General features: G+C 40.3%; 2 protein-coding genes across 2 annotated transcripts in view; one reads left to right on the top strand and one right to left on the bottom strand.

The window, feature by feature from the left end:
* Positions 1–22,240, bottom strand: part of afap1l2 (actin filament associated protein 1-like 2) — a 37,714-nt gene extending 15,474 nt beyond the window's left edge. Inside the window, exons 1-4 of the mRNA XM_030754783.1 lie at positions 22,078–22,240; positions 9,353–9,481; positions 6,171–6,236; positions 2,780–2,871 (exon numbers count right to left, since the gene is read on the bottom strand). Coding sequence (XP_030610643.1) covers positions 2,780–2,871; positions 6,171–6,236; positions 9,353–9,481; positions 22,078–22,093 — 303 coding nt within the window. The 5' untranslated portion in view covers positions 22,094–22,240. The remainder of the gene's footprint in view (positions 1–2,779; positions 2,872–6,170; positions 6,237–9,352; positions 9,482–22,077) is intronic.
* Positions 378–1,895, top strand: LOC115798087 (kelch repeat and BTB domain-containing protein 13). The gene has a single exon (XM_030754785.1). It carries the CDS (start codon positions 378–380, stop codon positions 1,893–1,895), a length of 1,518 nt encoding a protein of 505 aa, XP_030610645.1.
* Positions 22,241–26,516: the final 4,276 nt, after the last annotated feature.

The following is a 26,516-nucleotide window of genomic DNA, read 5'->3' as shown; positions in this document are numbered from 1 at the left end:
TAACATTTAGATAGCCATTTTAGACTGAGCTGGATTTAAAGGGATAACGTAATCATGAATAATTCAGTAAATACTTACTTTATGCTAGCCAGTCTTATTGCGGTTATGATAATGACCAGTTGCCGGCAGCCACATTACCGCTACAGTGCATGTCAACAGTTTTCCTTTCCCTGCCTGACGCTTGCAAGTGGCAGAGCTGCTATCTATAGTTCATCTCTATTTTAAGACCATGCAGACAGGACGCAATGGAGCTCACACAAACCTTTATTTACCATGCAGCTCGAGGGAAAAAATGGCTATTCCACACTCAAGTCACACACAAAATAATTACTTGAGAGCCCGTTTTAGGAAGAACAGAGATCCTGGTTTAAGAGACCATGGAAATGCCCGAAGGCCTGAGAATCAACCAGGATATTCATGCCGAGAATGCGACCCTTGATCTGGAGAACAGAGAGCGCCAGGCAGGCCGGGTGAGAGTGAGGGTGGAGGACAGTTGGTTCACTGTGGACCGGGTTTTTCTCGTTAAGTACAGCGACTATTTCTGTGCTCTTTTTCACTCTGGGATGAAAGAAAGTCGGCAGGATGAGCTCTACCTGAAAGGAGGACTGCATGCAAGAGGTTTCCTCATTGCCCTTGCAGTCTGCAGGGGGGAGAATCCCACCATTAGTGAACCAGATGAGCTTGTAGAAGCTGTAGAGTGTGCTGCTTTTCTACAAGTTGAATGCTTGGTCCAGCATCTTTGTGACATTATAGACTCAGAGAACTGCCTCCTGCTTTACCACGCAGCCTCCATCTTTGGGGTGCATGCACTGTTTCACAGTGCTGCACTCTTTCTTTGCGATGCCTTTGATGATCTCAAGGAAGCAGCAGAGAGTTCAATTCCTGAAGAGCTGCTACAATATTCTCAAGCATTGTCCCCTTCTTCTTTTATTGCTATGGGTACCCATTCTCCATCAATGGAGCTGCTGCAAGACTCCTTCAGGGTTGTTTGCTACCTTGATGAAAAAGAGGGAGAGTGGAAGCATCTGACAGACCTCCCAACTCTTTGTAGCACATCCTTGGCTGGCGTGGCAGTACTTGACAATCGCTTATATATTGTTGGGGGGGTTTACAGTTACTTTAAGGACACAGTGGACAGCAGCTTCTGCTACAACCCTGATTCAGGAGTTTGGACTACTCTCCCAGGTCCACAGCAACCAAGATATAATTTTACCCTGCTTGGGCACGAAGGCCAACTCTATGCCATTGGCGGAGAGGCCCAAAGGAGAACAATTTCCACAGCTGAGACATATGATGTTGTAAAGGGAGAGTGGACATTTATAAAGCATGCACCAAGACCTGTAGCATCTGCAGCTTGTGCTGTTGCGCGACGACGGATGTTTGTTTGCTTCTGGAAACCACCAGACACCACCGACATCTATGAATACGTACCTGTGAAAAATGAGTGGAAGCTCACTACCACAATGATTAGACCTCAGAGCTATGGCCACTGTATGGTAGCTCACAAGGACAATTTATATGTGATGCGCAATGGGCCTTGCGATGACTTCCTTCGCTGTCTAATGGATTGCTATAATATCACAACAGGGCAGTGGACAGCTTTGCATGGGCATTATATCAACAGCAAGGGAGCTCTGTTCACTGCAATGATAAGGGGGGATTCTGTTTTCACAGTGAAACACATGCTAACTCTTGTATATACCATCACTGGAAATGGATGGAAACCCCACAAGCAGATGAATGGATTTCCAAAGAGTGGTTCACTGTGGACGTGTTTACTCAGGCTTCCCAAGACTGGTCCAGTTATACCACAGCTGGATGCAGAAGGCAAGGAAGAAGAAATGCCTTTGTCAGACATGTCTGAGGGATATGTGGAAGCTATACCGCACTTGTGAAATTATTGCACAACTGAAAAACAATGTGTTTTAGAGTTTTTAAGCAAGAAAATAGGCTTTTGAAAAGCGAACACTGCTGCTAAGCAATTCTGGAGGCTGCAAACTGACAAAAATGGACTTTACTTCAATGCATTTACATTCGCATGCACTCTCACACACATGCTGACAAGCACTTGCCCTGATTAGCAACAGCTGCTACTGCAGTTTATATTAGGGGAGGCCACTGTGCATGCGTGCGCATGTTTGAGTGTGGGTAAAGTTCAAAGGCACTAACGGGATGTTCTAAACCTTTTTCCTGAAGTCACACTGGGCCAATTCAGGAGCCACCAGTCTCCTAGTCAACATAAAACACACTGCGTTTCTCTCACACACTCCTGAACAATCACCTCGCCAGTCTTGTTGCCCCATGGGTTGTTAAATACCTGTTTCTGGGGGAGAACACATTTCATGAAGCCTCAGGCTTGCAGCTCTGTGGACTGTGGGAAATGTTTTTAGCTCGCATGACCACAGACATTATTTGTGTCATTATATTAAAAACTTCTGCAACTGGGTTTCAATATTTGACATCAGCCCATCAACCATGAGTACTTTATATTCAGTACTAAGCTTCTTACTGAAGGCAGTGCTGATACTGTAACACAAAACCAAAATACTATCAGCTACATGTAAATCTGTTCTTGCCTTCTGGCTCTCTTTATATACAGTATGATATCATGATCTCTACTGATTTGTTCCATCTACTATGTTAATTCAGGAGTCCTTCTGGGGTCAGTGTTATTAACAGTCCCACATCCACAGTGGCAGAGACCCAAATAGTTGTGTTTGTTAAGCCAAATCGTTTTGCATGTTTCTCCAATTATGCAAGGAAGCTGGTAAACACTTACTGTTCTGGGGGGTGGCAGATCAGGAAGGTTCTTCTGTGGGACGGGGACACGCTTTGCTGCTTTTCCATTGACCAGGGCATCTGATTTGTCATCTAGTTAATACAAGCAGAGAGTGGAAGGTCAGTGTATATACCAGAAATCTTGTGCTTAAATTTATTTCTATAGCGAGAACAATAATTCAGGAGAAATAAATAATTGTCCATCTTGCAAGTATAAAATTCCAGATGTCTGGCTGTCTCTGTTACATATGAATGCAGTCCGGTATCCCCAAGTATTACTATGAGAATCTTCATTGTTAAATTATAGTGACCATGTAATCCAATTCAGTAGGTAACAATGGTAGCAATGATCAACTTGCAAAACAAATAAGGTCATACATGCACGTGTTTAAGAAAACTAGGAAAGAAATCAAAGAAGTGTAGTTTTTACTGGACTTTTACTGGACTTTACTAGACAATATATGTATAAAGAGGAGAAGTCCTAGAATTTTAGGCTTGTGGTTTCCTTAAAAAAGTTCTCTGGGGAACTAATTTTTTTTACCCCAGGAGTCAGAACACTCTGTCTGCTAGCTAGGAGATGATATATAGACTTAGCACAAAAGGTAAGAAAATTTGTTCATTGTAACAATGCTTCTTGGCAATAAATCTTAGACAGTCGGGAAGCCTGAATATTTCCCTTTAAATGTGCTGTGTTTGTAAGGAAAATGCATCTGTGGGTTGAGCAGCAGAGTTGAGTATGTGGGTTACGCACATGAAAAACTTGCCAAATCTCTGTGAATGCCAAACAGCTTATTCTGCTATTGACTCTTGTTTGGAGTCATTTATTGGATTGGATGATTAAAGTCTAAAGAAACAAGACATATTGGTAATTTAACAATTTATTCATTTAACAAGCAGGGGCCTCAGTAGCATTGTACACAGTCACAACAGCCTGGCACCTCCTCCTCATGCTGGTCACCAACTTGGACAAAGACTGCTCTAGGATGGCCTTCTATTCTTCAACCAGTTGTCACAAGTCAGCCAATGTGATTGTGTTGGTCACTCTGGCACAAACAGCACACCCAAGCTGATCCCCTGAAGTTTTCAGTGGGGTTGAGGTCAGGACTGCAGGCAGGTCATTCCATCCTGTCCACCCCAAATTTCTGGAGGTAGTCTCTGACAAACTCAGGTCTGTGGGGGTGAGTGTTACCACCTGCAACTGGTTGCAAAATCTCATCTCAGTATCTCACTGTATTGACATTGCTTCCAATGATGACGCTCCAAACAAGAGTCAGTAGCAGAATAAGGTGTTTGGCATTGGCAGAGAAGATTCGGCAAGTTTTTCATGGGAGCAACCCACATACTTGACTCTGCTGCTCAACCCACAAATGCATTTTTCCTTACAAATGTGGTACCATTTAAACGGAAATAACCAGGACAGACTTTATAGATTTATCAAGATTCATTGCCAAGAAGCATTGTTACAACAAAGAAATAATCAACCAAACACACACTTCCTTAATTTTTGTGCTAAGTTTAGTTTCAGAGAGACTCTAGGACAGAAACGGCTAATAATTTCCGACCATGTAGGTATAATCAACCTGTTTATAACTGGGCTTTGAAAGTGCAAAATTAAGATACCTGCTGAAAGCCACGTTCTGTTAAGCTAAGCTAGTGGTCCCCAAACTGTGGGGTGAGGTGAAAAATAAATGAGATTTTGCTGATGCTATCATGTTCCCCTTTATTTATGTAAGATTCAAACTAGATCCTTTTATATAGTTAATTGTTAATAAAATTTCGGGGTGTGGGACATGAGCTTAGTTTTTGCTTCTGAAGGGGCATGCGAGATAAAGTGTGGGAACAGTTACAGTGGTAACATCATATGGAGTGATAGCACCTTGAGGCGACTGCTGTTGTGAATTGGTGCTATATAAATAAAGTTGAATTGAACTGAATTGAGAGTGGCAGTAATTTTCTCTTTAAGAACTGCTTAGAGTTTAACTGAACATCCTTACCAACGAGAGCTCATGACTGTGTTAAGCAAAGTGCCCTGTTAGGGTATGTACCTTTCCTCTATGTCTTGTATCATTACAAGGAAGAGAAACACACCGACCTGAACTGCAGCAAAAACACTGTCTGTGTTAACACAGGTTGTACATAAACATAATATCTTGAGATAACTGTGGATAACTGCCTTGGTTTTTTATGAGCAGTGCTTTACAGTGAAAAAACAAACAAACAAAATCCAAATAATGTAGTCTGTTCTATTTTAACAAACAGAGAAAGTTCAAGTCTACCACCTATGTTTCAGTCCCCTCTTTCACACGAGTGTCTGTGGTAGAGAACTTGTGGCTTTGCGAGCATCGCTGCTGAAAATATGTGTTAACTCTATTGCTCATTCAAACCACATTCTTTATCACTGTCCAAACAAAACAGGTCAGTCTCAGATGTTGAGGTTCTGCGAAGAAACAGGCAGGAAATGGTGGGCGAGTGCAGGGGAGCTGAAGGGGCCACTGCCTACAGCAGCTTATCATGTCTGCTATTCACTTGAAAGTAAATTGAGCATGAGATGAAATAGTACAACAAGTATGCGCTATCTGACCCACTTGGATAAACTTAAAATGATAGTAAAAGCCCTTTTTAAAGCAGTTTTGTTTGTAGTTTCACATCATTTCTTTCAAAGATAAAGCATTCAGGCATTCAAACTAATTAAACCTGAAATGAAATAATCATAACGGCATTAATACAGGCGGTATATGAATATTAGCTATTACCAAATTAACATAGAGCACTGCCATAGAACTACTATGTTTAAATACTTTTGGTTTCATGTGGTATTGTTTATGAAACCTGATGAATGATGAGGAAATGTGGCACTTTTTTACCTAAACTAAATAACTGCTAACTACAAGAATGGCCTTTTAACGCTGTAAGGCTGCAAACTTTGTTTGATGCAAAAACAATGTATCGTTCACCATCTTTGTCAGCATTTTTTTTTCCATTTTAAACCAGACATGCAACACAGCGTGCAGCTGATGCCATTAGTTTTGAAAGTATGTGGTTATGAACCTAAGAACAAGACAAACCAAAATAGATGCCACTGATAACGACAACAGATGTTCATTCATTCTTTTTCACTGATAGGATTCAGCATCTCAGTGCTTTGAATATCTGTACTGAATTTTACACCCAATATGCTTTTGATTTTCATTTTCATTTATACTGTTCAACAGGTGCACTCTTATTTTGAAAGTCTCACAAAGTTTCATTGCACAAGTTGGAAAGTGGAACAAGCGCTGAACTGCAGTTTAACTATATTTGTCATTATACGACTTCAGCAATGGCAATGAATTACATTACACCGACCATAAAGTCTGTCTCACAGTTCAAAGAGCAACTTTTAAAACTCACACCTTTGCCATCCTTCTCTTTTCCAGTAACAGGAACTTTGTTCATGTAGATATACTCCTCGTCAGCACCTGTAAGCAGAGAGAACAGAAGGTGGTTAACAGCTGACAGCGTTTGGTTTGTAGGACCACAAACACCTATTTTAAACTTGACAAATACTCAAATGGACATAAAGCAATACCTAGAAAATATGAGCTTATGTACAAGTCCCCCCCCCTTTCTATATAATACTTGAAATACCTCAGAGGTTTAACACTTCCCTTAAATTCTCAAAGGGTTTTTTTTCCTCTGGTTCAGAGGAATATATTCATACTGTGACTTAAGTGTAAACAAAAACAAGAAAAGAATGCACATTTTGCTTTCCCTTGAGACAGCTGATGAGAAAATCTGATTCCACCTCGGTGCCAAACAAACTTCCATCGTGTTTCTCAAAAAAAAAAAAAATCCAGGATAAAAGGGAAACGACACCCAAACAAGTAGCCCATTGTGCACACAGATAGGACCACTATTCACACCCACTCTTAACCGTGGCAAGCATTCATCAGGCATTAGTCAGAGAACTCCTTGCCTGCACAGATAGAGCACTGTAGCACTTCTGTAGCTGAAGTTTTGCATTGCATTTTAATATATAGTGCAACTCCAAAACTTACTCCACCTGTTAATTACAGTCTGCACTCACAAAAGATTTAGACCAAAAATGTGACTGTGGTTTAATTTCTGATTGCATTTTAATTCAAGATCAATCAAACAAGACTTGGGAGAGCTGCAAAAATGATCCCCTTCCTTTTTTTCCCCCCACTCAGCTTTTGTTTCTTTTATGTGGTAAGAGGAGCTGAAGCTAACGGGACAAAGGAAATAAGGGATGAACTTGACTTCTCTTGCACTCAACTGTTCAGACAAAAAGTGGAGATGATGAAACCTCCTGACATACGTTAATGTTAAAGTCAGCTTAGCGAGAAAAGGACTGTGTTTGGAGTCATGTCACTCTCAACATGATGGAGTAATTACAAGCTGGTGAGGACATCGCCATAACATTGCCACATAAACAGTCTGAATGAAGGTCTTTTCTCGAACAATAAACACAGAGGTTGTGGCTAAGCAGGCTCCAGCTGGTTACTGTAACCTGTTATGGGAATTTGTTCCGGAGCAACGGCAAAGTTTTTTGCTGGAATTAAATATTTTAGCTGACTAAGATTGCCCTGAGAGAAAATCAAACAAAACTCTAACCTTGGGTGACACTCCGCAGAAGGGTTTTTCCTTTGAAATAGATATCATGAGGTGAAACCGAACAGCAGCAGCATAAAATTATGTTTTGCCTGTACAGTGAAAACAGATTTTTCGGGGGAATAAAGTTGAAATTCTATTTATAAACTGCTGCTCAGAGGAAGTGAGCATCCCAAGAGGATAAATGCAGCTTCGGAAAAATGATACAGCTTGGAGCCAGAAGAGGAAGTACGGAGAGACGAGTCCAAGACCTGAACATGGAAAAGCGTGACTGCTGGTGTGTGTTAGTGAACAGTTGTGTGTGAGAGCTCTCTGAGAAAAACAGAGCAAAAAGAGTTGAGCTTTTGAATCCAGAAGTGAGAAGGTGGCAACAAATGACAATAAATGTAAAGAATCGGGCCATTAAAACAATAAAAAAATCAGTGTCATTAATCAGTCCACCAGCAGTTGCACAATTTCCGTGTTGGAGCCAGTGAGCAAGAAAAAATACTTGACTTTAGCTGTTTGAAAAGTTAACCTTGGTCATAAATTGATAAAATAAATAAAGCAAATAATTTTGCAACAGAGGTGGGAATGCAGTAAAAAAAAAGATGCAATTCTGCCATCACAATGTGGCTTTCGCTACCAAAAAAACTTCATAATGCAATGTTTTTGTAGGGATATAATTATGAGGTCTTAGTGAGAGTTTAAAATAACAAAAATAATAGCGGAGTAGGTGGCTTAATAACTTCTCTTAGGCCAGTTTCACTTAAGTGTGGGAAAAGCGGGGAATGGCAACATGTTACATAAGATACTTTGCAGAAAAGCAGCTCAACAGTCAGCCAGTCTACGCAGCTTTTGGAATGAGTCTAAACATTTGTGGTTCACCTTCATCCAATCTGACTTTAACTGCAAAAATCAAGACAAGAAAAAAGTATACAAAGAAAGACTCAGAGTGTGAAATGTTTGTGACAAATTATTTAACTGGAATCAAATTTTTTTTGCTGGAACACTTAATAATGACCCACAAACACTGTGTAAATGCATGCATGCTAATAGACTAACTGGAAGATCATCCCTCAGAGCAGCTTTAAAGTGGACCTGTTGTACTTTTTGTTATTTTCTGTCATACAATGATGCTACAAAGAAAGCACAGTAGATTATAGTAGATGTGCTGCTGGATCATTATCCTGTTGCATCACCCAACTTCAGCCAAGCTTGTCATTTGACTCTAGAGTACTTTGGTATATAGAGGAAGTCAAAGTCAACTTCATGACTGCAAGGTGCCCAGGAGATGTAGCTCTAGGTTTTTTGCAGTTTCTCTTAGCATTGCACAGTCTGACCTTGGGGGGAATCTGCTTGTGAAAGATCTTTCTCACTGTTGAATGATGGACTTTTAATTGTTTAGAAATGACCTTAGAACCCCTCCCTGACTGATGGGCAGCTAGAATTGCTTCTTTAAGATAATTGCTGATGTCTTTCCTCCTTGGAATTGTATTAAAACACACCTGAATGCTCCAAACAAGCAAACTGCCAAAACGTCTATTTTGATAGAGGTGATCACACTCATTTCTAACTTCAAATTTCAAATTTCTAATTTCAAATGTTAATACTGAATTATAATAATACATAATACTGAATTATGTTAGCATAATTTCAGTATATTTACTATGCAAAAAAGTATTTGCTGTTACTGTGTTTGCTTAGACGTCACAGAAAAATAACATCTGACTCAACTCCACACAGGCAGAATAATTTTCTCTTCCTCTCATGTAATTTTCCTAAGGAAGTTATTAAGTTGTTGTGTGGTAAGTGTATGTCTATGAATTGTTTGCAAGCTTTCGCTTCTTCATTTGTTATGTTTTTTTAATTAAATGCATCAAACATTATTTAAAATTTCCCCATAAAATATCCATCAAAATCAGTTCCTGAATGAGTGTATATCAACTGTACCAGCCCCTCTGTTCAGAGTTCGTCCTCTTACCAGTTGAAACCCTGTAGGACTGGAGGAGATCAGACAGCAAACCCTTCTGGACGGTAGCGTTCCCACTCAGCATTTCCTTGTCCAAGATGAGCAAGAATCGGTGGAGCTCCATCAGGAGCTGGTCCAGCACTGGAAGCACAGACAGACAAGAGGGGCTCAGATTTACAGCAGAATAAAAATTCCTTTAAATTTTATTACACTTTTCTTGGCAAGACAATATTTAGAAACATTAAGACAATGGCTTAAGACCAGGACTGTCAAAGTTGTCATTATCAAGTAAAGCAAGCGCCATGAGGAATAACAAATCCGGTAAAGCTTCCAGACAACCATTATCAGAAGATTATACTTTAATTTATGGAAGAGAACTTGTTCAACTTTGGGATTTGTCTTTTGACACTCATTTCAGGTTTTAGTTTAGCAGCTATTCGCTTTTCACTGACTTCCTTTTGTTCCTCAAGTCATTTGCCGGCTGCCAGCATTTTACATGGGAGAGACTGTTCTGAGGTTTTTCGCTGGCAACAGCTGATAACCACTCAGACTTCACTTCTCGTTCTCATTCCTCTCATCAAGTTGTTATTGACAGTTGCAAGTCTGTTTGAGGTTGTTTGGGGAGTTTAGCAAAAGGTCAAGTTCAGAGTAGGGAGGAGCCTAGGCTGGTGTCGGCGGGGCCAATGTGTCTGGGTGCAGCCCACACACATCCTTCAGGGGTCAGCGCTGAGCTCAGAGCCCTCTGTGCTGTGTGGGGAGCTCTTTGTGTTTTCCTTCGCTGTCTCTTGGCTTCATGAATAGGCCCCTTGCTACAGTGGGCCTCAAGTGTGCGAGTGGTTCAAGAAAAGAGACGGGGGGGGGAAATAAAGAAGAAAGACCTTATTTAAGGAGAAGGTGGGGCAGGTATTGGTGGGGGTGAAAATAGGGATATATGATAATTGCTGACATTTTTGGAAAACTGCATTATTTTCTGTTAATTTCTGTTAAAACATTGTTATAGATTTCATTTTACATGAATTGTAAACACTCATAGCTCTATCAAGTAGGAACATATCCTGATATTTCATTGTAACACACTCCAATGATTTGTCTGTTGCCCATTTAAAAATGATCCAACCAATAGGCACTGCAGGAGGCATAATTATTAGCCAATCAGCACCAGAGGGGGATTAACTGCTTTTTAAGTTGCTATCAAGATGTGCACCTTGGCAGAGATATTTTAGGCCAGTCCGTGCTTTGTGTCAGCACTAAATAAAAAGTTCACTGTGTTCCAATGGAGGAAGACACTGGAGGTGTTTTAACTTTGTACCTTTTCACTCTTAAAATGACATAAGATTTGAGATGCACATGGGTCTCCAGTGACTGGTTAGGGACAATCAAATCTTCTTCCTCATGGACACAATGTCAGACTAAAAATGGAAACTGAGCTTTCAAGTTGCCATGTCTGTCTGATCAGTCCAGGAAGTTTGTAAAATAGTCATGAAATTGAATCTATTCTTTCCTGTTCATGGACATGAACTGCACGTCTACAGACTGAAAGGGAAACAAAATCTGCCTCAGGAGGCAGGAAGTGGCAGAAGACAGAAGAACAGTTCAAATCCCACACAGGACCAATGTCACTTTCCTTTAATTTTACACTTGTATGTGCACAAATCAATAGATCACATTTTTTGGGAAAAAAAAAAAAAGAAAAAAAACTAAATGAAAGAAAAACCAAACCAAAACGAAACTACCAATACTGTGTCAAAATCATCTGACCCTACTTAAGAACTGAACTCTGCTCCACATAAAATGACAGCAAGCCTCTCCTTTTTTGTTTATTGTCTATTAAAACTCTCAGCTATCATATTTTAATGGCTCCTTCCGGCTCAAACTGATTACCGAGTATGTGTCAGTAATCTGGCGAGTGCAATCATTCCCTCTGCCCTTACTCTCCCACACATCACAAAACCTTTGAAAAGGAAAAATTTCGCAGCATAAGGTGTCGGGCCCGGGTAAGCGTTTGCCTTTCTCAGAAATGACAAGAAGCTTTCCAAAAGCTACAGCAAGCTGGGTTGTTTTTGATGACTCCACCTCAAGCTGAGTCAACTTCTGCTGAGATGCACCGTGGAAAACATCACTGTCTCGGACACACACATATATATACTCCTCTTTGTCTTACAACATTGCTGTAATAATTAAAACCACATTTATTACAACTCAAACTGTTTAGCTACTAATGTTTGCCCGCTCAATATGAATCTAAACATTTTCCCTGCTCCTTCGCCTTGTGTGTTTGCAGAGATTGACTCAGATGGCCTTTTGGATCGGGGACCCTGGGAAACAAAGTCAGCTGACAGGACAGGGAGGTCTGCAGCAGGCCGTCTCTGTGGGCTATGGGTTGGCCAGACGCCCACTGAACATCCAGTTAGGGTCTGCAGCCTCCACAGTATAAACAATTCACTTCTGTAGAATGGCCAAAACAAATCTGAGAGATCATCAGAGAGGAATACTACTATAGTAGATTGTAACTATTGCAATTAAAACAGAATAATAAGACTGAACTCATTTTGCTTGAAATAAAAGTTTCCAAACACCCACACATTGTGAGAGAGGATTTTCTCTTCCTCCTGCCTCATTCTGGACTTCCAGATTTGAGTTATGAACACGATACACGACCACACTCTTGTTTGACTTCTCCCACGTTACACATGTCTGCACTTTACTGTGTCTGATAAGTGCTCTTGTGCATTGGCAGGCAAATAAGATGTGTTTGCAGTAGCTGTAAAGTTTCACAGAAGGTTTTTGCATTCTCCTGACTCTCAATAAGGAAGGGTTATTAATTTGATTTTGGAGCAAATATTAAATAAACAAGATGTTTCTTAAAGAGGCATCCAAAAATAACCAACAGAATATGAATGGATTGGCATGTATGTGTAATTATGCCTCCACCTGGGCCTCTTGACTACAAATCATGGTTTCTTTTTATTTTAAAGAGCCACTATGGACAGTTCTGAACCTGAAGAGGAAGGTGGTCACAAGATTTAACTGACAAACAAAACAAAACTAAAGAAAACACTGAAATAATATGGTGTCTAGGCTCAGCAAAAACACCTAAACTAAACATAAGTTTAGTTTGTTAGAAATAGAGAAAAAAGTACATATCCAAGTTACTTCTGAAAAAGGGCTCAGGGTTTTCCTCTGCTCCTCATTCAAACTGAACCCGTTTTGCTGCATTTTGTTTTCAGAAAGGCTGAAAGTCATGCATCAATACTGACAAACTGAATTTAATTTTCCTAAATTAACAAAGCACGCATGGCCTCTCATTTCAGCCAGACTGCTCCGAGTCTAAATCCGGTTGCTTATGTGTTTCTCACATATACTGGCAAGATTAGTCTTAAAAATATGCCGCGCTTGTATAATTTGACAATAATCTAATTGGCTTGGCCTTCAAGTGTGGTCTCAAAACAGAAAGAGGGACCTACAGTATACTGAATAGTAATGAGTGCTTCAAACAAGACAAAACAATCCAAAGAAGACGTCTGCATTTTGCTTGAATTTCGAACACTCACATGTGTTCAAACATTCTTTTGCCATCTCTTTCTTTTGTGTGTGTGTGTGAGCTTTCTCTTCTCTTTTTCTCATATCCAAATCAAACTGGCCCCGTTTAAAAGTTTCTTTTCATCTGTACATCTTCTCCCTTCCCATCTGTCCTACTTTTAAAACAGCTCTTAGCATACCAATTCATGCTCCAGGAAATATCCTGTGCTCCACTGATGCAATATTTGTGCTGCTTTCAAGCATGTTTATGATGACTTTGATCAGTGGTGAATAATATCAACTGGGTGGAAAGTTAAAGAAAACAAAAACAAGTCGAAATATGAAATTCTAATTTTGTTTTTTTTGCTTTAAATTGATGATGCAATAAAGGCCGTTTCAATGTAAGCTGGGCTTCCTGCTTGTTCAGCTTGGAGCTGTTGGTAAAGGTCTGTTTGGGACACTTCCTTTAGTCTCTGAATCACAGTCATATTTTTGGGATGTGGTGCAGATGTTGAAAATAGTTGCAGATGTGCTTGCCTTGCTTTTCTCAAGTTTTAAAATGGGTTATTCAGCTTTCTGACCATGAATGTCTTTCCTGATATCTGTTCACTTATGCACCTGTGCACTCAAGTGCAGTCACGTGAAAAAGAAAGTACACCTTTCAAATCAAGTGTTTATGTATCTGGTCCTCAGCAGGTCTTAAAATTAGTTGAACAATAACACATGCCATATTATCCCATGAAAGCATAGTAGCGTGACCACCTCTGTAAAAACAGACGTTTTGGGAGTTTGCTAGTCTAGAGCATTCAGGTGTGTCTTAACACAAAGAGCTCATGCCAACTGTCAAGCACGGTGGTGGAAGGGCAATTATTTGGGCTTGTTCTGCAGCCACAGGGCCCGGGTACCTTGCAGTCACAGAGTCAACCATGAATGCCTCTGTATACCAGAGTATTCTTGTCATCTAAAGCCATCTAAAGCTAGCCAAAGCGTGGTAGAAATTAGGTCCTGCAACAGGACAATGATCCCAAGCACAGCAGCAAATCTATTACAGAATGGCCGAAAAAGAGAAGAATCAAGGTGTCGTAATGGCCCAGTAAAGACTACCCAGGCCCATTTGAAATGTGGCGCCATGAGAGAGGCGTGCATGAACAAATGCCCCCAAGCTATGATGTCAAGAACAGTGGGCCAGTAGTCCTCCACAACAATGTGAGAGACTGATAAAGTCACACATAAAACGATTACTTCAAGTTATTGCTGCTAAAGGTGGTTCTACAAGCTGACGAATCATGGGGTGTACTTAGTTTTCCCACACACTGCTTCTGCATTTTAAAATAATCATGACACAGTCTAGTGTGGCATGTGTTTCGTTTCATCTTAAGTTATATTTACCAAATTTTAGGACCTGGTAAGAGCCAGAAGTTTTTTTTTTAATTATGTCCTGACATAAAACTTTACAACTCAAACAGGGTGTGCGTTTTTTTTCTCACATGACTCTACATCCATCTAACCGAGTAATTAATCATCCACTCACAACACCACTGAATCTTTCCGCAGAGGTGTATCTATTTTAGCCAATTTGTTCAACAGAAATAACTTCTTCCAATCCAAAGCTGACCCTCCCCCCCCCCCCAAAAAAAAAAATCCATGTCCAACAAATTCAGTAAGCTAAACAGTTATTTCATTTTTATTTTTTTAGCTTACTGGAACAATCACCAGAGTGTGATTTGTTTTTCATAATTAAGTAATACAGGGACACAGTGCCATAAATGACTTTTGTAACCCTATAAAACACGTCTCTCTTTTTTCTCCTTCACAGCAGGTATTTTTCCAATTAATAAAACTAATTTGTGACCCAATGCCAATCATGATAGAGGTTAACTGGCTGTTTCAGTTCTGCAGTCTCGTTTTGGAGGCAGCAGTTTTAGCCTACTTCAGCAAACACAACCCACTATATGCTACATCTCATCAAAATCAGTCACTCAATCAAAACTTCATCTCTGTGAACTGGTAAACACGATCAAAAAGCTATGACAAACACGCGCATATGATATTAATTATTACACACAAGAATAAAAAAAAAAACGTAAGAACTTACATAAATCCATTTAAAGGACCCACTTATTGGAAGATCTAGTAAAACTAATTTGCACAAAATGACACAAAGTAATGACTCCGTGATCTGCTTCACCTTGTGACTGACACTTACAGAGCTATAACTCCCAAACGGGAAGTGGTGGCAAGAAGGAGAATTGGAACCAGTGACCAAAAAAAAGGTTTGGACTGTAATGTACTTTTTACCCTGTCACACACTTAAAGTGCTTCTGCTTCAGTAGACACAAAAAAGTGACTGATGCAGAGCTGCTTTTTATCAGGGAAAAAATGTGCACAACTGAAAAATTAGCTGCATGTGATTGATTTATTCCAGCCTGCCCTTTCTTTGGTGAAAGTTGCAGATAATTTGCTGACGAATAAAGGATCAAACAACATTTTGATTGGCGTTTAGTCCCTATTGGCAGGTGCAGGTTTTTCTATATGAAACACAATGGGAGTCTGCACGGACATGGCTGGATTAATCCAAGCTGTGTTTTGGTGTTATTTCCATAGAAACCACAGTTTAAAAAAAAAGAAAAAAAAAAGGAGTCAACTTGATGACTTCAGAAAAAAAAAGGCTGCAAATAATCTGATAGCAACACTGAAGGACAAAGAGAGAAATGAAAAGTTGTATCATCACGTCAGTGTTATGCTGAGGCACACGGAATTGTGATGGTGGTGATTTGCGACAACCTTACAAGCCCTCCCTAAGATGCCTAGTGGACTGACACATCATAAATAAATGTGTTTTTGGAAATCAGACAGTGTGCAGGAGTCTGGTTAAAAGCAAGTCATCACAGGTGAAGGCAGTCTAACATTAGTTTGAACATAAAGGCAATGGAACACTATGTGCAAACAGGAAACCTCATCTCTGAGATATAATGTTATCACTGTTTTATCTGGAGCACACAGCTGGACCCAGCAAACTAAAGGAACAGAGTAAGACTTTGCACCTACAGATCGCTACAAGATAAGAAGAACACTCACAGGAATAGTTAAGATCGCTGCTGATTACAAGTTCCTGTATCAGTGTGTAGCTGTGTTCAAAAACCACTGTAATATGGCTTTTGCAGGAGTCCCTCCCAGATTTCTCACAAACTGGTCACTTACATCACAGCACAGTCCAGAATGAGTCAGTCAAGACCAACAGCTGTGGATTTTAATTCTAATTCAAAACTAACTAGCCAGAAGGACTGATGACGGTAGCGCTTTCTTTTATCAAAGTACTGCACGAGATGAAACAAAACAAAAGCGAGCTTATTCTTACCCAACCCTGTCACTACAAATTAGTCTTGTAGTGACTTGTTTGTTAGTCAGCATCAACATGTTTTGCTACTCGCCACATACATAAATTAACATAATCTGGAAGCAGTTACATTTTTTCCAAAACAACTTCTCTGTTTCAGTTTTGTTGTATAGAAACATCATTTCTATGAGACAGGATTAACTTACTGAATCAGAAATTGTTAGTTGTTGAGATCACTGACTTATATATTTGTCACAGGAAGAGGAATTGATAAAAGCAGAGGTCTTGTTATAGCCAAGAGCCTGAATAGTCTGTTGGTTTGAATACTGCAGCATGCTGTTGCACTATGTAACACAACTTTAACCAAAAAAAGGGGAATTGATCAGTGAAATCAGCTCCCATAACTTTGATAGAAACAAAAACCTGAAGTCAGGACTGCTCATAATGGAGAACTATTTCACTATGGGCTGTACAGTATATGCAAGGTTTTTTTTTTCTCTTAAATTTCAAAAGACAAAAATAACAACATGAACAAGGAACGAGGAACAGTGTGAAAACAAACACAGGGTCCAGAGTCATATAATTAAGAAGGTAAAAGAGACAAGAGCAAAACCGTCCACGGTGACCCTCACACTGAGGTGTTAAACTCTAAGGATACAAATACTGAAGAAATCACGAGTCATCCCACTTTCTTTTTCAAGTGTCTCCTCTTTCATCTTCCCCAACTATTGAATTTTGTCTTTATTCGAATCACGCCTTCACTTTCCTTACATTCTTTCCTCTCTCTCTCTCGCTCTCTTTTTGCAGTCTTTCTTTAGATCTGTGCCATCTCACTTATATTGAGGCTTACATCTGGGGCCTTGGAGAAATCAGGCATTTTTTTCACTGCTGAAGCATGCTAATGTAAATCTTTGTTGATTTTAGGAAGGGGCCCTGCTCTAACTTATGCAACTTTGTCTTGATTAGGATTCAACGCAGGTTACAGTGGTCGCTACTGATAAATGCCAAAGCCGAAGATTCGACTCTTTGGATTGAAGATATAATAATAATAATGCAAATTTGTGTGAGAGAGGGTGTGTATGTATGAGATTTGGGTTGAAAATAAAAATGATACAGAAATTTGCTTCATTGCTGAAGTTTTTGGCTTTATTTGACATTTTAATGCACTGGAATGCGAATAATTCTCATAAATTGTAACATAAACAAAGATACAAACGTTAAAATATCATCTTCTAAGCTGCTCTAATAATTTTTTTTTTTAAATTAACAACGGATGAGATGAAGGGGTTGCTTCTAGTGCAAACCTAAAGCTAAATCTCTTCGGACGCTGCCGTTTCCCTTCCCTTGAGCATGCGGCAGTAGACAGGCTACAGCATAGCTAGCTAATTAACAAATACCTAGCAAATAGGCTAAATTCAACCTAGAATTACATTCTCCAGGCACAGCAGAAATTACATTAACATTGTTCCAAAACAAACTTTCTCCTTGCCTTTGGCCTTTCTCACAAACACACACACACAGATGAAATATTTGCCAGCCCCTGGGCCATGAGGCAGAGGAGGCTCAATGAGGTTCCACCTCCTCTTCTTAATCCACCACCCTGCACCACCACTGCATCTCTCAGTCAAACACCCTCACCACTTCTCCTCGCTCCACAATACCTTCACTGTGTAAGACAACACCCTCTCTGCATATACACATCACACCTTCCTTCAGTGGTGTGATGTGTATATTTGTGTGTATCACTCAGTTTGTTTTTTAACAGAATAGTGGTAAACAGATTGGTTCAGACACAAAAAAGGAAGCTTTAAATACGTGTTAGCCTTCTTGACTTGATGTGAAAAAATGGTGGCAGACTGGAAGCAGCAATACTGCCTCAGTCACCCACATTAAAGTTTCTCTGCTTAGCTATTATCCCACAGAAAGGTTGCCAGGAGGGCTTGCATGGAGAGAACGAGCTAGTGAGTGTGCATATGTGTGTGTGATTACAAGCGTACCTTCTCCAACAAAAGTGTACCTGGTGAGAAGCAAACACAGTACAGGTTGATCCAGACTGGGATCCATAAAACAAAGACACGTTTGATGTGTTGAAAATGAACGAGAGTGCGAGCCGGAGGGCAAAAAGGGCCAAACTCACACAGAACAGGAAGACCGCCTTTCGTTTCATCATTTTTATAGCTCTGTCCAGCTTCCTGAATTACCCACACTTCACTCACTCCCCGTTGGCAAGTACATCCCATGACACACATACAAGTGAACCAGGAGACCCCATGCCAGCTCTAAAGACCTACATCTAAGCCAGCTACTGCTGAGCTGATGGCAGGTCAAACTCACTAGCCCCACTGACCCTGTCACAATGTTGATGCTGCAGTGAAAAGCACTTTCAACTGATTGACATGATCTGTTGATAGACTGAAGCGTATACTAATATGGATTTATTGATATAAAAAGCTAAAACATTTTTTTTCGGGGGCGGGGGGTGATTAGTGCCTTTCGGATTTGTCAAACATTAAAAAAAGTATGAATTATGGGGAATCTATTTTATATTTATTTCCTTCTTAATGCCTTCTTTTCATTTAACTAAATATTACACCTGTTTGAACACCAACATAGTGGAGTGATTTAAGGTCATGTCATGGGTACAAATTCTCCTGCTACCTTTACTCCAGCAGGTAGAGGCCTGTTGACTAATTTCAGCTATATATTAGTTTACTATTGTGGCAACATAGTCTTGTTTTACTGCAACCTCTTTAGTAAAGAATTATCCTCCACCAGAGCCTCCACTCAGATCCAGATAATTTAGAGCAGTAACTACTTGTGAGTCTTGTCTACTTTGAATCTTCAGATTCAAACATGTCCACAAGTACATCTTTCAGCTTGCCTCCATTTGTCTTGGATTTTCTTGTGTAACTAATCACAGAGTCAGATCACTGCTGAAGAAGATAACTGACACTGGAGGGGAGAAAAGAAGCCATTATCGCCATGAAACACTGCTGCGAAGCACTGGAAGCCAGCGCGATGAATTCAGCATATATAACATATACCATTATGCACAAACGGGTGGGATCAATATTAGCATGGAAAGCAAAACAAGCAGGGGCATAAGGTGGAAGGCAGTGACTGACAAGGAAAGGAAGATAATAAATACTGGAAAGGATCTTGGAAAAAATAAACATATACTTCCAGTCCCATTATGGGGAATTACACTTTAATTATTTCTATAGTTGTACTTGTATATTATTAATATATAGTTTTTGGACCAGCGGAAGAGAATGGATAGACGGATGGATAGCTATTTACTAATGTAGTTAATACTATGAAAATATGGGTGTCTATAAGGACTTCATTCATTTATCAGCTGATCAAGACACAGTTAACAAGACATCTGGTACAAGCAAAGTACTGTGAAGGAGACTGTATAAATATTTCTACCAATATGATTATTTAACATTTTGTGGGCTGAAACATCAGCATGTGGGCTTAATTAGGTCCTGCGCAAAGTGAGCCGTGGGCCACTGGCCGAATGAAAAGTGCTCTAATTGTCTATTGGCTGAGCTACAAAAGCGTGTTCTCTACAGTAATCACTGATTCTCAAATATGTCCCACGACAGCTCAGAGGTCACCGAAACTAAGGAAAGCTCCAGGTGGCTTAACTAATTTAATCCTCATCTCTGGCACAAGGTGTGAGAATCAGTGGCATGAGCCGCTGGGCTGCTTCTCTGGAATAAAACAGGCACGAGTCGGGTTTCAGAAGCACAGAACATTTCCCGAATACTAAGTAATATCTTGAAATAATACCTTGACCTCCCTGAATTTTCCCAGGTTTCCCTTTACTGTACCCCCTCCAATGGCTGCCTGTAGCTGTTAGTATCTAATTTAATGTCCTGGTGCAACTGCCAAAAGAAGTACACTCCAGCTCCTGTTTTTAAGTCTGAACACACCAGCTCATTCTCTGCAATCGGTGCTTCCCACATGCAGTTTTTTCACCCTGCATCCCTGCTGTCTGCTGCCAATTCTGCCCTTTTCTAATCAATTACATTTCCATTGCAAGAGTGTTGCCTCTGCCTCCCCTTCATTGCAGACTCATAATTCAACCAGTCATTGCCATTTCAAACATCTTTATCCCCTTAGGATTCAAAGCCCAGTTACTTGTTATGCAACAAATTAAAGTGCTGCAATATCTCTAGCTACTTTTTAAAACACTGGTACATACTCAACAGGTATTCCTGGTGGTTGGTATACAGTGAAGTGAGCGATATAGCTCCCCTGGTGGACAATCACGGTAATATCACAAATGCTAAAACGCGACAACTTCATTCCAGCACAGTTTGTTACAATAGGGAACAGATGGGAGGGAACATGTTTATATGGGTGTTTTATTCATTATCAAATAATCTGTCTTTGTGGGGAGGGTGGGGTATTAACATAGGGGGAAAATTCCTCTGAGCCCAAAATAACATTTCCAGATAGATCTTTGTTCAATCAAGACATAAACAAACACAACTGGAGGGGCACACAGTGGAGCGCATACCAACTCTAAAGTTTCGATGTGCTGATAGTACACTGGAACAGATACCATCCAATGTTATCATTCTCCATCATAAATTAATAGATCATAAAGACTAGAAATTTATTTTATTGGCTTTTAAAAACTGTAAAATATGATTTTATATTAGATCAATATGACATATATAGTCTGGATATATTTTATTAAGTTTATGTACCGTAGCATCCTCTAAAAAAAAAAAAAAAATGTGCTGAGATATGAATCTGAAAATTTCACCAGTGATGACAGACAGGGATTTTTTTTTTTTAAACATTTGAATCATTTTTGGTGACCTTGACCTTGAAATTGAAATCATATGTTTTTGGGCCCCATAAGGAATATTTCCACAAAGTTTCATCAATTTTGCTTCAAAAGTTTTTGAGTTATATTTGGCTCTGAACAATTAATAAACTATATGTTTCAGCCACACATGGTGTAGATGAATGATAAAGTGCTCTTCAAACCCTGTCACACTGACGGAAAAAAAAATGTACACACAACACCTCTGCAAAGTGGCAGCTTGAAACACTGACTATTTACTGAGGGACTGTGGGAGTTAACAGTCTGGGCTGACCAGTCAGCTGGTGAACGGGAATGTGGCAACAAGACTTTTTCACTAGTTGTCATTGTTTCTGGTCCAGCAAGTTGGTCATCCACCCCAGCGAAGTCAGGAAGGTTTTAGTGTCTCGATGGTTCGCTGCAATGGTGCAGAAGTCCAAATAGCAATCATTTTGCACTCAGGCAGCAAGGTGAGAGTCAACTCTTGGTCGGTCACTTGATTTTAAACCCTGTTTGTGTTCATCAGGAAGTATTAAAACGACCTTGCTCATCCCCCATGAACAAATAACCACAGGAATTTGAAGAATGCTGTGAGAACGATGTTACAGCTATTGGAATTCATCAGAGGCCACAGTGTAAACAATTTTATGGACCCCCAACTTTAAAAGATCGTGGAAAAGCCATCTTCATATTGTTGGTGAAACATTTATTTTAGCAACATCCTTAATGAGCGAAAACAGTGTATTATTCCACAACAGATCAACCGCAACTAAAACAACTTTTACCTAAAGATGCTTTTTTTTTTCTTAATGTTTCATTTCGAAACTATAAAAAGTCACAATAGCAGATTCACTGCTTTACCTAAAATGCGCAAATCTCGCGTGATTCATTACAAATCAGGTTTTGTTTATTGTGTGCGTGTGTTGCACAACAGCTATACACACTTTATTTTTTAAACATATAAAGAGAGAGTTGACAAGGAAGCACTGTGAGCAGTCCCACCCGAGAAGTAAGCAGCCCTTTTCCCATGTTCTTGACGCGAAACCCTCCTCTTACCTTTGTGCTTCTCCATTCGCTCGCGAGGACAGTCTCACCTTCAGCGCTCATAAAACGAATCAATCCCAACGAAACTTTGCGGGCAAGTTTCTCAGTGATGGGACGACTTCTGCAGCTTCTGCGGAATGCAGCCCGACCCTCCCGTTTTCAACAATACACTGACTGAGCCGCACACGCTGAGTTGTGACGGAACAACAGCGCTCTCCTCTTGTTCCTCATTATTATTATTATTTTTGCCACACCTCCTACTCCTCCAAGTCTGCAGCATCCAGACTGAGACTCCGTCGCTACTTCACGGTGGATACCTTCATCCAGGTGTCACTCAGAGGACACACTGAGGAAATAACCTGGCTATTGAAATGCGTGCGCTAAACTGGAAACTAGAAACCCTGCATATACCACTCAGCAACTCATTTGGTGTGTTTCTCTGGGGTGTTTCAGTTGCCTATCTCGGGTCGAAATAAACTCATATTAAAGCACTAATCCTGTCCGATATGTAGGCTGATTATGTTTTCATCCTAACATAACCGGTCCCCGGGTAAACATGAGAATTCCTCACAATCCAGAAAAGGGAGCGACTGTTGTTTACCAAAACTTGGATGGGCATCTGTACTGCTAAGAACCATTTACAGAAAGTGAGTTCCTATCGTCTAACAGCCCTCGCTTTCTCTCTCGCAGCAGAAAAGTGAAGTTCCCTGCCTAAACAATCGAGAATCCCCGTGGGAGAACCGTGACCGGGTGGAGGTATGGGAGGAATGTCAAGCGGTGTAGCAGAACATGCTCCAGAAGATGATTAAAACGCACGACACGCACCCCAGTTTTTTAAGACCTGAAAGTATAGTGTTCATTTAATGCAGACAGAAAACATGAATATGTAGTTGAACACAGAAGAACAAGGTCAGTGTTTTCAAACACAAGATTCATATAAAAAATCACCATCCTTTTAAAAACTATGTTCCACAAAAAGAAAGTTAAAACGGAAAAGAATCTAAAATATTCAGTAACAATAAAAGAAAAACATAAAACAACCAGAAGCTGGGAAAAAAAGATCAAAAGGAAACAAGATGGGAATAAAAGACAGCCGTCAGGTGGAAGAATGTTTTATGAAGAGATCTGAAGGCTCCTACAGATCTTGCCAGCCTAGGGAGCCCATCAGCAGTCACCTTGAGGAAAAACTCCAGTTTTTAGTGTTCTAACTAAAATTCCTCAACTGGAGTCAGATACGCCTGCATCGTTTCACCTTTTCCAAATTTTCTCCCATCATTATCCCAAAAGTATTTTACTGTAATGATATTTAACTGCCATGAAGTTTTTCAGAACTTGTCGAGATGCTATCCAGGGTCTTCAGCATGCATTGACTTCCTCTTGAGCCACTTCAAGAAGGATCTGCAGCAGCTTGCTGCAATAATCTGGGACTTTCAGAGAAACAGAATTATGCACCAGTTAAAAAGTCTTTTCTTTCTTAAGACTTTTCTCTTTCTATCTTCCCAAAGAATGGTCTAACCTAAATACTAAGCCATAGAAAGAGTTTTGGCCCACTCTAATTTGCAGAATTTTAAAATTGGAGCGTTTTGAGCATGAACGACCCTGTAAGGTCACGCCAAAGCCTCACTCTCTTTTTTTTTTTTTTTTTTTTTTTTTTTAGCCATTCAGAGGTGGACTTGCCGATGTGTTTTAGATCATTGTCCTACTACATAATCCAATTGCACTTGAGCTTGAGGGCAGGAACTGATGGCTAGGCATTATCTTTCAGGATTTTCTGGAAGAGAGCAGAATTCATGGTTCCATCAATTACAGCAAGTTGTGCAGGTCCTGAAGCAGCGGACCATCAGACTACTACCATCATGCTTGACTGTTGGTATGATGTTCTTTTTATGAAATGCTGTGTTAGTTTTATACCAGATGTAACGGGACTCAAACCCTCCAAAAAGTTAAACTTTTCTAGTCTTTCTTGTCTTGTCAGTCCACAGAATATTCTCCCCAAAGTCTTGGGGATCATCAAGCCTTTGTGTTCTTTTTTGATCAGCAGTGTTTTTCACCTTGGAACTCTCCCACGGATGCCATTTTTGCCCAGTTTCTTTCTTATTGTTGAATCGTGAACTCAGACCTTAAATGAGTCAAGCGAGGCCTGTGGGTCTTTAGATGTTGTTCTGGGTTCTTTTGTGACCTTTTGGATGAGTTGTTGATGCACTCTTGGAGTAATTTTGGTAGGCTGGCTACTCCTGGGAAGGTTCACCACTGTTCCAAGTTTCCTTGATTTATGGATAATGTCTCTCACTGTAGTTCACTGGAGTCCCAAAGCCTTAGAAATTGCTATATAACTCTTTCCAGATAGATGCCTATCTGTTATTGAGTTTCTTTCAATTGTGGCCTGATGTGTTGCTTTTTGTTTTTTTAGCCTGCTTCACTTAATCAGACAGCTTCTATTTTAGTGATTACATGATTCAGCAGGTCTGGCAGTAATCAGGCCTGGGTGTGGTTAGTGAAATTGAACTTAGCTTTGCAAAAAAAAAATGTGCTTAATCACAGTTAATTTATGATTTAACATGGGGGCTGGTTACTTTTTCACATAGGGCTAGGTAGATTTGGATAACTTTTTTCCCCCTGAATAAATTAAATCATGATTTTAAAACTGTATCTTCTGTTTACTCGGGTTATCTTTGTTCAATATTAAAATTAGTTGGTGTGATGAATATGCCAAAAAAAAAAAAAAAATCAGGAAAGGGAAAAAATACTTTTTCATACCACTGTAATTAATTGTATTCAATCCTAATTTAGAAAGTATGATTTAAAAATCCAAAGAATCCATTTAAGAAGCTGTAAAACTTTACGGTTCCTATGCTGTCCATATTGTATATTCTGGTTTTTGTAGCACATTTTTAAAAAGGATTTTCAAAAATAATTATAACATTGTTCTATCATATTACTTACACCTTTTATATTGGACAATAAGGTCTTTATATAGTAATGTGTGGTTGGATTTTATTTCCTCTTCAGTATTGCTGTAAATGAAATTGTCCATCCTCTGCAAGGAGTTAATTTCACTAATTCCATCATTCAGTTCCTCATTCACAGGGCAAATTTGTATTAAAATGAGTATTACATCATTTCATTTCTGAATGTGGTGCTACACTTCCCATAATAATAACGTTAATAATACATTGTAACATAAAACTGCAATGACACAAAGTTCTCGCATTGCTTTTATTGTGTGACAGTATGCAGGACAGATGGACTACGACTCACCTCTGAAGGTGACTGCGATGATCACCGGCACCCTTACTGTTGATAATCACAACAAAACAAGTAAAAAACAAAAAGTTAATTAGTTGGGCATCCCCCAGGGTGCCAAGGCAGTGAAGAGCCAATGAGAAAAGAAGGTAAGGCTGATGAGCTGGGAAATATCTTCACCAATTAACATGATCACCATCAGTGAGTACTGGAGACACAAGGCAACAAAGCTGTAACAACATAGCACCATTCCATGTAACTCTTATGTAACTGTTGCCTGATCCCATCTGCAGGTGGATCATTGACTTCCTGACGAACAGGAAGCAGCACGTGAGGCTGGGGAAGAATGTCTCGGACTCCCGGACCATCAGCACTGGCACTCCTCAGGGCTGTGTCCTCTCTCCTCTGCTCTTCTCCCTGTACACCAACTGCTGCACCTCTGACCACCAGTCTGTCAAGCTTATTAAGTTTGCAGATGACACGACTCTCATCGGACTCATCTCAGACGGGGACGAGTCGGCCTACAGGATGGAGGTCAAACGTCTGGTGTCCTGGTGCAGCCACAATAACCTGGTACTGAACGCCCAGAAGACAGTGGAGATTATAGTGGACTTTAGGAAGCACACAGCCCCTCTACCCTCCATCATCCTGACTGACACCCCCATCACCACAGTGGACTCATTTCGCTTCCTGGGAACTACCATCACCCAGGACCTCAAGTGGGAGCCCACCATCACCTCTGTCGTCAAAAAGGCCCAGCAGAGGATGTACTTCCTGCGGCAGTTGAAGAAATTCAACTTGCCAGCAAGGACCATGGTGCAGTTCTATACTGCTATCATTGAGTCCATCCTTACCTCCTCCATCACTGTGTGGTACGCTGGAGCCACCACTAGGGACAAACAGAGACTACAGCGCGTTGTGCACTCTGCTGAGAAGGTGATTGGCTGTAACCTCCCATCTCTCCAGGACCTGTACACCTCCAGGACACTGAGGCGTGCAGGTCGGATCACAGCCGACCACTCTCACCCTGGGCACAGACTTTTTGACCCTCTCCCCTCAGGCAGGAGGCTACGGTCCATACGGACCAGAACCTCCCGCCATAAGAACAGTTTCTTCCCCTCTGCTGTTGGACTCATGAACAATAATCCTAAGACTGATACCACCACCCTCCACAAACGCTGATGACCCAGTCTCTGCACTGTATATTT

Source organism: Archocentrus centrarchus, chromosome 19, assembly GCF_007364275.1.
Source record: "Archocentrus centrarchus isolate MPI-CPG fArcCen1 chromosome 19, fArcCen1, whole genome shotgun sequence".
NCBI classification, from domain to species: domain Eukaryota; kingdom Metazoa; phylum Chordata; class Actinopteri; order Cichliformes; family Cichlidae; genus Archocentrus; species Archocentrus centrarchus.
Note: the sequence above shows the minus strand (reverse complement) of the source record. Positions and strands in the feature narration are given on the sequence as shown.

Bases quoted from the DNA above. Each gene is read 5' to 3' on its own strand.
- LOC115798087 (XM_030754785.1), top strand. From the start codon at position 378: ATGGAAATGCCCGAAGGCCTGAGAATCAACCAGGATATTCATGCCGAG.